Source organism: Tachypleus tridentatus, chromosome 5 (genome assembly GCF_004210375.1).
Source record: "Tachypleus tridentatus isolate NWPU-2018 chromosome 5, ASM421037v1, whole genome shotgun sequence".
Lineage (NCBI taxonomy): Eukaryota > Metazoa > Arthropoda > Merostomata > Xiphosura > Limulidae > Tachypleus > Tachypleus tridentatus.
Window position 1 is genome coordinate 32836346 of NC_134829.1, and position 15228 is coordinate 32851573.

The 15228-nt window shown below is 31.7% G+C and overlaps 1 protein-coding gene across 2 annotated transcripts; it reads left to right on the forward strand.

Moving 5' to 3' along the window:
• The first annotated feature begins 258 nt into the window (after positions 1-258).
• On the forward strand, positions 259-14752 carry LOC143250867 (phosphoenolpyruvate carboxykinase, cytosolic [GTP]-like). 2 transcript variants are annotated; one of them, XM_076501987.1, is made up of 11 exons: positions 259-610; positions 2058-2306; positions 2805-2989; positions 4751-4954; positions 5341-5528; positions 7709-7922; positions 8659-8863; positions 9420-9523; positions 9849-9944; positions 10237-10475; positions 13866-14752. In XM_076501987.1, the coding sequence occupies exons 1-11, from the start codon at positions 579-581 to the stop codon at positions 14079-14081; spliced, it is 1932 nt and encodes a 643-aa protein (XP_076358102.1). In that variant the 5' UTR covers positions 259-578; the 3' UTR covers positions 14082-14752. The 2 variants fall into 2 exon arrangements, with proteins under 2 accessions (XP_076358102.1, XP_076358104.1); XM_076501989.1 differs by lacking the exon at positions 9849-9944.
• Positions 14753-15228: the final 476 nt, after the last annotated feature.

Sequence of the window (15228 nt, forward strand, 5' to 3'; positions counted from 1 at the left end):
GTTTATATATATTGACACACATATATACATATATCAGTGCCAGGCACTAGTGGAAGTCAGTATGTTAGATTCCAATACTTTTTGGAGGTGTGTACCTAACCGACCAATCAAGAATGCTGTTGTGCTGTTGCTTGGCTCCGTTGAGGAGAAGGAAGGAGCGTTGCAGTCAACGAATAAGATCTCGTCTTGTCAAGGCTAAACTACGTCAGGCAATGATCAATTGTCAGATTTCGCAACCACCTGTTAGTTGTAAACCGCCTCACAATTTAATTGCGAGTAGTTATGTAAAAGTATAAAAGAAAGAGCTTATAGTTAAAAGACGTATTATTCTGTTGGCTATAAAGTTAAACAGATAATTCAAATGGTGTTTGCTTTCTGGTATAGCTTATAAGTCATAATAATTTAATCCGGCTTTGGGGTTATTTGCAAGCGAGGTTGCTTGAAATAACTTGTTTGCCTACTCATGGGCCATATATTACTGTAACATCAAACTGTAGATTTTGTTGACTGTATAGTTGTTACGCAAAGTAATATTACAGGTTACTGCTGTATCGTTTGACGTTTGATGCCGAAACATCATGCCAGGACTTGAAACAACGGAAAGTAATGCGTGAGTATAAAGATTTACCACAGCACAACTAAACCGTTTATTTACTAAACTTCAGTAGTTTGTAACAGCAGTGCTAGTATAACTTCCATATTAATATGGTCAAAAATGTAAGAAGTCGGAAGTTGAATAATAGCTTCTGATCAGCATTTAAGGTTTTTAAATTTAATGAACTTTCTTTAAGTTTTAGTGGTTTGTATATTATTTCTATTTAACAAAATATAAGGTGTTATAAATAACAATGAGATTGAACGATATGGTATAAGTAGTGAGTTTAACTCTGTGTGTGTGTGTGTAGATTTATCACAATAATTACTTGTAAGTAGTAATACATATATATGTAACATTATAAAGATAAAAAAGAATCTATTGGTCCATCTAGGTTGTTCCATTACCAGATTAAACTTTTAAAACACTCAAAGCCAGCCCTGACCATTCATATATGTAAATAGCCTTTCTTAAAACTCTCTGAATTGAAATTATTGTATCCACCACATCTGAAAGCAACCCGTTCCAAAGGCCATCCATTGTGCTAGATAAATAAAGGTGTCTTACCCTACTTATCAATCCTACCTTGCTAACATTTGTATTTGTGTCCTCTAGTCTCACTGTTATTACAATTAAGTAAAAAGTTTATACATCAACACTATCAATTCCCATAGCAATCTCAAATACTTTAGTCAAAACCTTTTAACGCTCTTTGTTTTTTCTTACAAAAAATAATAATAAATTCACACATCTTAACCTGTTTCATGTGACCACTTTTTCACCCCAGGTGTCATCCTGATACCCTTTCGCAGAACACTTTCCAACAATTCAATACACTTTCAAAGGTACGGATCCCAAGACTAAATACAATACTTTAAATGTAGCCTAATTGATGCCCTGTCCAAGGAAAGTATTACCTCGTTAGTTGTGTATTTAGTATATTTGTAGATACAATCTATTTTACTACTTGCCCCATCACTAAGAATAGCACACTTGGATGAATTAAGAGACTCATTAACAAGAATACCAAAATCCCTTTCTTTTGTAACACTGTTAAAATTATTCCCATTGAAATTATACATATAATTCAAATTATGATATTCCACATACATTACTTTCTATTTATCATAATTAACAGTTGTCTGCCCTTTACTTGTATAACTTGTCTTATAAATCTTTGTTAAGCAGCAGTATTCTTCTTGTACTTGAGTTTCTTTAAATTATTAATTCATATCCTGGGATTCTGTTATTTACTCTTACTTTTTTTAATAGATAGTTAGTGACTAAAATCCTAAACATGTTAACATCAGTATAAGAGCTTGAATAACTGAAATAATTGAGTAAGATAATAAGTTGTGAGCTTATCAGCATACTTGTGAACAATTAAAATTGCCTTAATTATCAGACTTGGAAGGTAATGAAATTAAATAAATACATAATGTTTTGATTTTGTTATCCATAGATATGGGGAGTCTCAACCTCTCATTACGCCAGGAAAACTGGTTCGAGTAGGTAGTAAACTCTTTAGTGTTATTCATGGTGACCTCTGCAAGCTCAGGCCAAAGGTCAGAGAATATGTTGAACAGAAGGCCAGGCTTTGCAAGCCAGAAAGCATTCACATCTGTGATGGAAGTGAAGCAGAAAATAATTACCTGTTGGGAATGATGCATAAACAAGGAATAATTACACCACTTAGAAAATATGAAAACAAGTAGGTGTTTACATCTTTGAAAGATATATTATGTTTATGAACATTTTTTCTTTATCTTGTATTTTTAGTGTGCACATAATGGTAGGTATTTGAAGTTTATATATTCATAGCACATTTAACCTTGCCTAAAACCAAGGGTTTTAAAGATTTTTTTTTATCATTAAGGTGGGAAAAGGTTTGCAAATTTTTATTTTCAAAATGGTTTTTTCCATTCAAGCCACCAATCTTTGTATATTTTCATTACTAGTTGTAAAAGGTTTACTAGCTGATTATGATAAGTGAGTTGTCAGAGTTTAACTTCTGGGGTGTCGTATTTTACACAGAAATAGTGAAAAATTGTTATGGTATGGAAATAAATTGTTTAAAGTAGTTACCAACATTCTCAAAGTGGTGGTTGTGACACACAGAAAGACCATATTCTCTGAAAATTCTCAGTTGCAGTTTATCATGTGTTTCTTTCTTAAAACAATTAATCGATGTAACATTCTGTTTGTAAAGCTGGCTAGCTTGCACAGATCCTTCAGATGTAGCCAGAGTAGAAAGTCTTACTTTCATCAGCACTCTTAACAAGAATGAAACTATTCCCACACCCAAAGAAGGAGTGAAAGGAAGGCTAGGAAACTGGATCTCTCCTAAAGATCTAGAAAAGGAATTTGCTGAAAGATTTCCAGGCTGCATGAAGGGTGAGAAAACTTTTTTTAAATTATTATTGTGTTGCATTAAAAGAAGTGAAGTGAATGTTTGAAATTTAAAAGTACTTATTCAAGGTTAAATATACAACTATTGCTTTTCTATTTTGGTTATGCTGAAAATTAAAAATATTTATAAAACTTCTTTATAAGGTTCTCAACTAACATGGGAGATCTGGTACTTCAGTGTACTGAATTTAGACCTAAGAAGTATTTCTCACACATAAGATATTTATTGTAATTAATTGCACTTTTATTTCAATAGCCAGTGTCAATCAGTACTGTAATCAGTAGTCAACTTATATTTTGCAATGCATTGTAAACATTAGCTCTATCTCAAGTTCTATCAGTGGATAGCAGTGAATTAGAGACAATTATTTTAGCACAGATTAGCACCCCTTATATCTATTAACTGTGTGTGTACAGCAGGAACAAAATGCATGTGCCATGACCTTTCACTGGGTTGCATTAAAACTTCAATAAATAAATGTGACATCAAAATATAGAGTATATTTAATAATATTTTAATATCATATAAGTTTTAAGTTCAAAAGGATGTGTTTACAAATATTTTTTTTATTTTCATTCTTCTGTGTCATGTAACACACATAGTTTTGATTTCTCCCTTTTAATGTTTTATAACAGAGGTTGCTGAGGCTTACAGTAATTTAGAAACATAAGCTGAACAGTATCCACAAAGAATATAAAAGTTGAGCCTCATACCTTCCTGACTTGTCAAGTCAATTCATTTCAAAATGTGCAGAGAAAAGGGTGGTTCACATATCCTTTAGGTCTGGTGTAGTCTGGTGGTCAAAATGCTTGACTCAACATTTACAGGCTATGAACTCAAAATGAATTACTGAAATGTGCTCACATTTTCAGTTGTGGGGAATGCTATTAAGTGACAGTCAACCTATTATTCACTACAGATTAAAGCTTCTCTTGCAATATGAAGATTGCAGGTTAAAATCCCCATCTCATTAAACATGCTCATTCTTTTAACTGTGGAGATATTATAATGTGATGGTCAGTACCACTGTTCACTGGCAAAAGAGTAGCCCAAGATATGTTAGTGAGTAGTCTTGACCAATTGCTTTTCTTTTAGTTAGTCTTCTAAATTAGGGATGACTAGTGCAGATAGCCCTTGAATGGCTTTATGCAATATTTAACAAGTAAACATTGATTAATATTGAGAACCCTCTACACATATTTAGCTTCTTTTTTTTAAATTCTGAAGCTACTATTTAACAAATATTTTAAAGAAAATATATAATGATTTAATAAAGAAGTTTAAGAACTATTTAAAATATTTTACTGTATATGTTTGGTTAACTGTAGTTGGCTTTACCTACAGATAAGAAATTTTGACAAATTCTTACTTCTTTAGGCTTTTGCTGCATTTTAATTGCTACTGTTCTACATAAAACTACGATAATACACATTAAAATTACTAGTATCGTTAGGATCAAAACTCTGTTACAATTATAACCTTTGAAGAAATACACTCTTGTAGCTCTTTGATATTCTAACTGTACGTTAACTGAAGAGTACAGTTAGAGTTGGTTTTTGAACCCGAGATCTGCCTTTATATTCACTGACATTTCAAAGTAACTTAAGTCTGAATGTGGAGAGGTTTTCTATTGTTGAAGTTATGTTTCTCACGTTAAGGTTGAAAAGTGTATTTATATTACTCATCACAAAACTATTTTTATTAGTTTAATTGAAATTTCTCATTTGAACTTTGTTCTTTTCCAGGAAGAACCATGTATGTAATCCCATATAGCATGGGTCCCATTGGCTCTCCTGTAGCTAAAGTAGGCATTGAACTCACAGACTCTCCATATGTTGTTTGCTGTATGCGTATCATGACTCGTATTGGTTCAGCCGTGCTGAAAGCTTTGGGTGATGATAATTTTATCAAGTGCCTACATTCTGTAGGACAGCCATTACCTATGCCCAGTATGTATTTTTCTTTTAAGCCAACATATTGTGAAAATTTTTAATTATTGCTCCTTATTAGTTTATTACATTTGTGACCCAAATACATGTATGTGTGTATATATATATATATATATTTTTTAGTTTTAATTGATAAATTAAAGATGTTGAAAATATTTAGCAAAAAGATTTGTACCATAGAAGCACAAACCAGAAGCCTTTTTTGTAAATTTTTCAGCAGATGTAAGAAAGCCATGTGATGTCATCTTGTTTACTGTCTAAAAATACAAGTCAGTATGATCTAGGTGATTAGTGTTATCTGTAACATAAATCTAAGTAAGTTACATTAGACTTACTTTGATTAAGTGAACAGTGGATTATATTAGGATTTTTGTATTTTCTTTCAGCTCCTCCTATCAACAACTGGCCCTGCAATCCTGCTAAAACGATAATTGCCCACATTCCTGAAAATAACGAAATCTGTTCCTTTGGTAGTGGTTATGGAGGCAATTCACTCTTAGGCAAGAAATGTTTTGCACTTAGGATTGGTTCCATTTTGGGAAAACGTGAAGGGTGGTTTGCTGAACATATGTTGGTGAGTTACTTCGTTCAGTAATTTTTTTTCTTCTAATTTTATGGCAGAAATGACTTTGTTTAACCCTATGTGTATGAGTATGCATACCTCAACCTTGTACAGAGTGCAATTCCACATGGTAATATACTAGACAGTGGTGAAGGCCAGAATAACCTAAATGCAAAAACATTAAGATGTAGAGAAAAGTTTAGCATAGGAATTAATATAGAAGTAGTTCTAAGGGTAGGTTTAATTGTTGCTATTATAATGCTATAATTATAAGAAATAAAATAGATAACTCGATAACTTTAAAGTGCTAGAAGGAATGGAAGATTTTGATATAATGGGAATAATTGAAACATGGTTAAACACAGATGATTTTGATGGCTGAAGTTTCTTTGAAAAACAGGGTTACATACTATTTCAAAAGGATAGAGTATAAACGTTGGGGGGGGGCTTTATATGTAAAATGTGAATACATCCTGTTGCTGTTGAGGATATTGAATAAAATAGCAAGGAGATTAAATCTGTTTGGGTGTTTATTATCAGATATAACGGGAAAAGGCTTTTAGTGAGAATTTGTTACAGACCACTAGATGGTACTGATGAAATTAATGAGAAACTTTACAGTGAGATTAAGATTTCAACTGTTAAAGAAATCATAGTTATGGAGGATTTTAATTTCAGGCATATAGATTGGGAAATGCTAGAGTCAAACCACGAAGGAGAAAGATTATTGGAAACTGTTTAGGATGAACTTTCTTCACTAATTAGTCAAGGAACCTACTAGGATAATGCTAGTTTTAGATTTATTGTTATAGTGGACAGGTGCCAGAGGATTGTAAGTTAGCTAATGTTACTGCTCCTTTTATAAGGAGATAATAAAATTGTCCCAGTAATTATAGACCCATTCGTCTTACATCAGTTGTGGGAAATGTTTTGGAAAGTCTGTTAAAAGATGCTATGTATCTTCATTTAGCAAAGTTTTTAGAATTTTATTGAATAGTCAACGTAGTTTCACTAAGGGAAAATGTTGCCTTACAAATCTTTTGAAATTCTTTGAAAATGTTACTGCTTGTGTAGATGGGGGTAAGGCGGTAGATTTGGTGTATCTGGATTTTCTAAAAGTATTTTACAAAGCATTGCATGAAAGTCTTGTTAATAATTGTCTTTGTCAATATGAGGAATAAATTAGCTAATTGGATTGGGTGGATGGATGGATGAAAGAAAGTGGAAGGTTGTTCTAAATGAAGTTTAGTCAGACTAGATTCATTTCACAAGTGAGGCACCCAAATGCTCAATCTTAGGACCTTTTTTCTTTTAGATTTACATTAGTTATATAGATGAAGAAATGGTCAATAAAGAATACATTTTCTGAGTTTAAGATTTTGAGTATTGCTGTTTGGAAGGAGAATACTGCTGCTTTATTAAAAAAAAGATTTGTAAATATTGTGTTTAGTTTTGGGCTCCTTACCTTATAAAAGGTATTCAATTGTTGGAAATGGTTCAGAGGAGGGCTACTAGGATGGAAAGGTTGTCTTATAAGACAGGTTAAGTGATATAAAATTGTTTTCTCTTTAAAAAGAAAGAAAAGATAAAGGGAATCTGACTGAGGTGCTTAAGGTTACTAAGGGAACTGATAGTCATGATGCATCGTCTTCATACTTGATGGTAAGAAAGGTAACACTGGGACACAAGTATGAAGTTTTGCATGGTAGGAGTCATCTTCAGCTAAGATAGTTTTATTTTTATAACAGGTTGGTTGGCCTTTGGATGTTTTGAGGACAGAAACTTAAAGGATTTAAGAGAGAGTTTGATAATTGTATAAATAATGGTTGGCTTTGAAGTTTTATTTTTTTATTTAATAACCTAGTTTAGAGGGTGAGACGGCTGAGGCAGACCAATAGGACCCTTATTGTCTCAATACTCATTATTTTGTAAATCACATGGGCATCTAGGGGTAGTATTTTTCAAAGATTTATTTATTGTGAATCTTGTCTAATTTTATATCAGTTTTTGTAGAAAGAGCATTTTTAAACCAACTAAAATTTGGCATCAGTCAGTCAGCTAAGAACTTTCTGATTAAACTACTTCTGGATGAAATAATCATTTGGAAAATAGTTTAAGGTACTGGATCCTAAATTTTTGAAAGTACTATTTTTATTTTAGTTTAATTTAATTGTATAAATATAATTTTCTAGATCTTGGGTATTACTAATCCAGAGGGAGTAAAAAAATACATAGTTGCTGCCTTTCCAAGTGCATGTGGAAAGACCAATTTGGCTATGATGACTCCAACTTTACCAGGATACAAGGTAGAGTGTGTTGGTGATGATATTGCATGGATGTGGTTTGACAAAGAAGGCCAGTTGCGAGCTATTAACCCAGAATATGGATTTTTTGGTGTTGCTCCAGGTAAGTATTTTTGATGATTTCAAAGCAGTTTTACTAAAATTTATTGCTCACATTTTTTAAAACTTGCTGTTTAATGCTTCTTAACATCTGTTTATAGTTACATGTAAGTGTTTTGTTTGCTTATTGTACATTTACATACATTGTTAGATAGTTATTTTACTAAAGACTTGGGAGAACTGCTTATAATAAATCAAGTTCTCTTGTATTTACATTGTATGCAAATAATGAAAGAAGTGAGTATTCACAAGGAAAAATATTTGACACACATTTTATTTATTTTGTAATCACCATGTGCAAAATACTGTGTAGGCTGTGTTGCTCTATCAAATGATAAAATTATAGTTACTACTAGAACTAGATAAATGCTATGCCTGTTGAAGAAAGATGGTGGACAAAACTTATAAATATCTCTTTCTTTTTTTTTACTGTTTGCTGGTTTATCAACTTTGAGAGGCTATGAATAGATGGAAAACGGTACTTACACCATAGATAGAGTGATTATGCTAAGTAGCTCTTTGTATCTGGTTTCTTATAACCTGTAGAGAAGAAAATCCAGATTACTTTTGTATTGCTTTAATGTGGGTAACATTCTCTGATAAGTGTACCATAACTGGAAATATATTAACTCATTTTATTATTAAAGCTCTTTTTGTTTCTTTGTTTGTTGAAAATAAAAGTGTTTCATGCTTTCAGTGCCTGTCTATTACGTCCTTTGTAATTTTCCGTCTCTTCTTAGGAACTTCATTAAAGACAAATGCAAATGCAATGTATACAATGCAGAAGAACACCATATTCACAAATGTGGCAGAAACCAGTGATGGTGGATTTTTCTGGGAGGGACTTGAAGATGAAGTAGAGAAAGGACTTCGTATTAAGTCTTGGTTAAATGACATAAACTGGACCCCCAAAAGTGGTAAACCAGCTGCACACCCCAACTCCAGGTACAGGATTTTCCTTAAGGACTCTTGTTATACTTGTTAATTTTATAGTTGTTTTCAGTGCTATAATTTGTTGTACTTTAAAGAAAAGTGGCCATTAAAATGAAATAAATTTTAAGAATGGAGGTTCATTTCCACAATGAGTATTATTGACATTTAAGTATTAAGGTTTAGTCAGTACTTCAGTGAAGTGCCATGTAATTATGAAACAATGAGTATTTATAAATATTTTATCATGCACCCAGTCTCACAAAACAAAATATTTTACACCAATGACACTTGGGACTATTCAGTGCTTTGTGAGATGATGCTTTAAGGATTTATTAATGCGTTTGTTTCTGTGTCGTCGGAACAAATACTTTTATATGCATTATGTGAAAGCCAAATTATGAAAATATGAATGGCAACTGTTGTACATGTGATATTTCCATTTGTCTGCAGGTATCAGTTTTCCAGTTGTTTTTACCTTTCATTTTTCCCGTGGTTTCATATAAGATATATATAAAATATCTTGAATTCTAATATTTCTTATTTCTCTGTACTTTATTCGATCATTTAGATTTTGTACTCCGGCAAAACAATGCCCCATGATGGACCCACATTGGGAGGATCCAAACGGGGTGCCTGTTTCTGCTATAATCTTTGGTGGTAGAAGACCTGAAGGTGAGCAACTATTGAAGTTAATTAGAAAAATTGAATTAAATAGGATATCTTTTTATATGTAGTAGCAGTAAAATTATTGTATGAGTTTTGGGAAAAAATTACCCTGTGTAAGTAAACTAGTACAAGATAATACATCAAATGATATACAATTGAAAGAAGACTTGCAAATTGTAAATTAAAATATTATGTAAGAAAATACTAAACAGATTAACCTTTTTTTTCTATGCTTAAATCCATTCACATGATTATAAAATTAATAAATGTGACTTGTTTGCATGGATTGTGATGTGTATTTAAAAAAAATTGTTCTTTCTATGTATCTAAGGTGTTCCTTTAATCTATGAATCCTTCAACTGGAATCATGGTGTGTTTGTTGGTGCATCCATGAGGTCAGAAGCTACAGCTGCTGCTGAATATAAAGGTTAATTTGTCATGTGTGGTGTTTTAATCATTAACTATTGTAGAATTGTAGCACACATAATATGTTACAGCAATTGCAACTAACTTTGAAACTATTTTGACATATATTACTGAACAAAATTGTTTATTACATTATATACAATCGAAATGTTTACTTGTAAGAATGTGAATATAACAATAACAGAACTTGTAGTGACAATGTTAAACATAAAAACATGTTGCTAGCTATTTTTCTCAAACACATTAATCTGAGTGTTTATCTTCAAAAAAATTTTTTTTTTTATGGTTTGCAGGAAAGCTAATAATGCATGACCCATTTGCTATGCGTCCTTTCTTTGGTTACAATTTTGGCCACTATCTTCAGCATTGGTTAAGTTTTGCTAAGAAGCCAGGTTTGAGGCTTCCAAAAATATACCACGTGAACTGGTTCCGTAAAAGTGCTGAAGGGAAGTTCTTATGGCCAGGATTTGGAGAAAACTGTAGGGTACTTGACTGGATATGTCGCCGTGCTGATGGTGAGCCTAGTGTTGTGGTAAGTAGTTTATGGAAATCGTATCACTGCTATAATGTTATGAAGTTTAATAAATAAACAAGTTGTGGAAAAATTTAAGTGTTATTTTAACTTAGTTTTGAGACAACATGGCTTATCTTGGCTGTTACACACTCTACAGTAACTTAAAATAAAAACAAAACAAAATGCACAAACCTTAAAACTAGCCCTTAAAATTCATATAATTATCAAGCTTTCTTCTAAACTACCTCTACAACATTTGAAGGCAACCCATTCTTAGCAGGATATGCATCATCTTCAATGACTCGTACCCTGCCAAAATTTATACTTGTGTTCCCTTGTCTTACTATTCACAGAGTTAAATCTGAAAAAAAAAAAAGATTGAGCAACACCATCAATTCCCTTTACAATCTTAAACACCTCAATCGAATCCCCCAACTCTTCTCTTTTAAGAGAAAGCAATTTTAGAGATTTCAGTTTCTCCTCATGTGACAACCCCTCCATCCAAGGTGCCATTCTAGTAACCCTTACCAGTAATTCAATGTCTTTTCTAAGGTAAGGAGCCCAAGACTGAACACAGTATTTTAAATTTGGCCTAACCAGTGATGTGCTCAATGAATTTATAACCTCTTTAGACTTTTATTCAATATTTCCATAAATACAACATAAAATTCTATTTGCCCTGCCACTAGCAACAGCACATTTAGATTACATTAGAAACTGATAGACTATTACAGTAATATCCCTTTCTTTCATGGTACTTATATTTATAACTCAAAGTACAATAACTCGCATGCATTATCCTGTATTTATTATAATTAAAACCCATTTACTCAACTTGTTAAATGATCTAAATCCTTTTGTAAATCAGCAGCATCCTCTTCACAGCTAGCAACAAACAAGATCTTCATATCATCTGCAAATTGAAGTAATTTATTGACTATTCCTTCATCTATGTCATTGATGTAAATCAAAGAGAGCAAAAGTCCTAAGATTGAGCCCTGAGGTACCTTGCTTGTGATGTTAATCTAGTTTGACTGAACTCCATTTGTAACAACTCTCTGCTTTCTGCCATCCAGCCACTCTTTTAATTTATTTCCCATGCCTACAGAGGCAATTCGTTTTACAAGCTTTTTATGTGACACTTTGTCAAATCCTTTCTAAAAATCCTGATATGCCCAATCTACACCTTTACCCTCATCTACAATCTACATCAAAAGATTTTTAAGGCAAATATTTCCTTAGTGAAACCATGTTGACAATCCAAAAAGATTCTAAACTTTGTTAAATGACTTTGCAAAGCATCTTTTAACAAACTTTTCAAAATATTTCTCACAACTGATGTAAGACTAATGGGTCTATAATTGCTGGGACAATTTCTTTTCACCCCCTTTGAAATGAGGAGTTACATTAGCTCACTTCCAATACCCTGTTACCTGTCCATTATTCAAGGACTGACAGAAAATAGTAAAGTGGCTCACATATCAAATCTTTAACCTCCTTCAAAACTCTTGGAGAAATACTATCTTGCCCAAGAGCATTATTGTTTTTTAAACTTCCCAATTTTTTCTTCATCATCTCAGAATTAATGCAGTCAACTTGTTTGATCTCATTTCCATTTATCAACTTTTTATGATATGGAATACTGTTTATAACTTTGTTAGTAAAAACTGAAAAAAGCAAAATTTAATAACCCAGCCATCTCAGTAATCAGATACTAACCTTTCCATATCACTTCTTAAGGGTTCTACTCCCATTCTAAAATTTTGTTTACCCTTAATGTATTCTAAAAAATCTTTACTGTTAATTTTTTACATTTTCAGCCAACTTTTTTTTCACTGTTTTCAATATTCTAATTTCCTGTTTGACCAACGTTTTTAATCTAAATCTCCTGTCTTACCAGTCAGTTTAATGTCTTACCAGTGCGTTTAATTTTTTTTTTAATTTGTGATGCTTTTCTTTAATTCTATCTTGCAGCCTTTGTGTGCCAATCTTTTTGGTTTTTTTACTAACAATAATTCTTTTACTTCTATAACGAATATGTTTATCTTGAGTATTAAAAAAATTACCTTTAAAAATGTTCCACAACTGATCAGTGTCTCCAAATAACTCAACTGTCCAATTCACAACAGATAAATATTACAGCATCCTTTAAATTTGTAAGCAAATTATTCCTTATCTCCATATACAGCAAAACATCAAACCTAATAGAGTAATGATTATTTGCACCCAGATATTCCCCAATCTCTACCCTCTTGATCATTTCATGTTTAAAGTTAACAATAAATCTAAAACTAGCATTATCCTAGTAGGTTCCTTGACTAATTAGTGAAGAAAGTCATCCTGAACAGTTTCCAATAATCTTTCTCCTTCGTGGTTTGACTCTAGCATTTCCCAATCTATATGCCTGAAATTAAAATCCTCCATAACTGTGACTTCTTTAACAGTTGAAATCTTAATCTCACTGTAAAGTTTCTCATTAATTTCATCAGTACCATCTAGTGGTCTGTAACAAATTTGTACTAAAGCTCTTTTCCTTTTATATGTGTAACACAAATTCAAATTGATTCAATCTCCTTGTTGTGTGATATCCTCAATGTCACACTATATATAGTCACTCCACCCTACCTTCTTTAATACTCTATCTCCATTAAATAGTCTGTAACCCCATGTTTCAAAAAACGTCTATGATGAAAATCATCTATGTTTAACCATGTTTTATTTATTCCCATTATATCAAAATCCTCCATTCTTATCAGTGTCCTTAAAGCCATCTACTTTATTTCTATTACTTTTACAGTAGTAACAGTTGAGCTTATTCTTATAACTACATCTTTAGCCCCTACTATATTTAAATGTACACCACCTTTCTTTCACTAAACTGATCCAACAAGTCCCAACCAACTTATGTGCTCAATCTTAAATACTAACATAAGCCTAACATCCAGCCCTAGTCACCTACTTGTAACTTCATCCACACAGTTAATTTTGAGCAATATCACTGATAAATTTAAGTTATGGCCTTTTTACTTTTATTGAATAGCAAATTTTGAGAACTCTCTTAGTAATCTGTATAGGCTAATTGAGTGGCCGGTATTAATAATGTAAATAAAGCAGAATGTGTGAAATTGTGGAAAATCTTAGTGAAGGTGTTGTGTTAATTACCTTCTGGATACTAAAAATGATTTGTCTGTAGTATATGTTTTTTAAATGAAAGTAAAACATGCCTTCTATTTTTCAAGTGGAGTAGTTGTGTTGTACATTATTCTGAATTTAAAATATCAAGCTATCAGGACCATTGATATTTAAACAAAAACTAAAATTAGTCTGAATATTTTTTTTATTTTTTTCATTGTGTACAAATAAAAATCATTTGTTTTATTACCAGTTAATTTTTCTGCTCATAACTAGGAAACTCCCATTGGCTATGTGCCAACTGAAGATGCCATTAATGTTAAAGGACTTCCACCAATCAATATGAAAGATCTCCTACATGTGCCTAAAGACTTCTGGCAAAGTGAAGTAAAAGAGATTCGTGAATATTTTGAGGAACAGTTACCAAATGACCTTCCTCCTGAAGTTCAAGATGAACTTCATAAGCTTGAAGTACGGGTTAATGAGCAGTAATATGCAATAAGTTCAAAGAGGTGGACCAAAATCAGTAGCTGAGTTTTGAATACTATTTGCCATTTATATTTAAATGGAGTCATATTTTTGATAAAATGGATAGATTTATTCATAAAGGCACTGCAATGTTTTTAGAACCAGCTTTTACTAGTGTAGTTTCATTCTTAATTGGAGGTTTTCTTTATATACTAGGACTTCATTTACGTTTTATCTAGCCATCAAAAAGTTAAGAAATGTTGAATTAACTAATATTTTAGGCAATTTTATTATAAAAGCATAAATACAAAGGTTAGTAATAACAACCAAACCATAATTTATTAAAACTGGGTCTTTGTTTCCAAAACAGACTTGATATGTTACATGTAGTTAAAGAATACTTGTATATAGAAAATGATTGTTAGTGAACATTTTTTACACTAAGACACTAGGTTCAATAGTAGTTTTTCCTTTCAATTTCGGGGGCTCTTATTTGCAAAAGTTTTTATTTTAAGTTACTCAGTATTCTCTAATAGTTTTAAACACTGTGATAAAAACATTACTCCTTGCTTTCCAGTTTTTATATTACTTTTATATTAAAAAAAATAGTGTGACACAGACATGGAAGTCAAAGTGAACTTTGTAAAATGTCCATTTTTGTTTTCTGATCTAATTAAAATTTGACTTGAAATTTATTAAAATGTTTTGCTTTTGTTTTAAAATATTTTTCACTACTTGCATATTAAGATGCATTTAATCTTGGATGTGGCAACTAGGAACATTTCAAATATTATTTCCTGAATTGATTTTCTCCATTGGAAAGTTTTTAAGAAAATTGTCTTGGGTAATTATAATTCATTTTCTACTAATAATATACTTAAATCAAAAATAAATAAATAACTTTTTAAAAAATCTTATCAGTTACTATTTCTTAGATGTAACATTTTCACATAAACAACTTATGTGATCTCTTTTTTTATTTTTTCATGGATTTTCAATATTTAAATACATTAAAAACTGATACATCTTAACCCTAAAGTCCCCTGCTGGTACAGCAGTGAATCTACAGACTTACAATGCTAAAATCAGGGATTTGATACCCCTTGGTGGACTTAGCCTGATGTGGGTTTGCTATAAGAAAATATATATATACACACACACACACACACAC

Excerpts from the sequence above, each read along its gene's own strand:
- LOC143250867 (XM_076501987.1), top strand. The coding sequence starts at position 579 with ATGCCAGGACTTGAAACAACGGAAAGTAATGC. Across the intron at positions 8,864-9,419 it reads GCTGCACACCCCAACTCCAG|ATTTTGTACTCCGGCAAAAC; the intron begins GTACAGGATTTT and ends TCGATCATTTAG. Across the intron at positions 10,476-13,865 it reads ATGGTGAGCCTAGTGTTGTG|GAAACTCCCATTGGCTATGT; the intron begins GTAAGTAGTTTA and ends GCTCATAACTAG.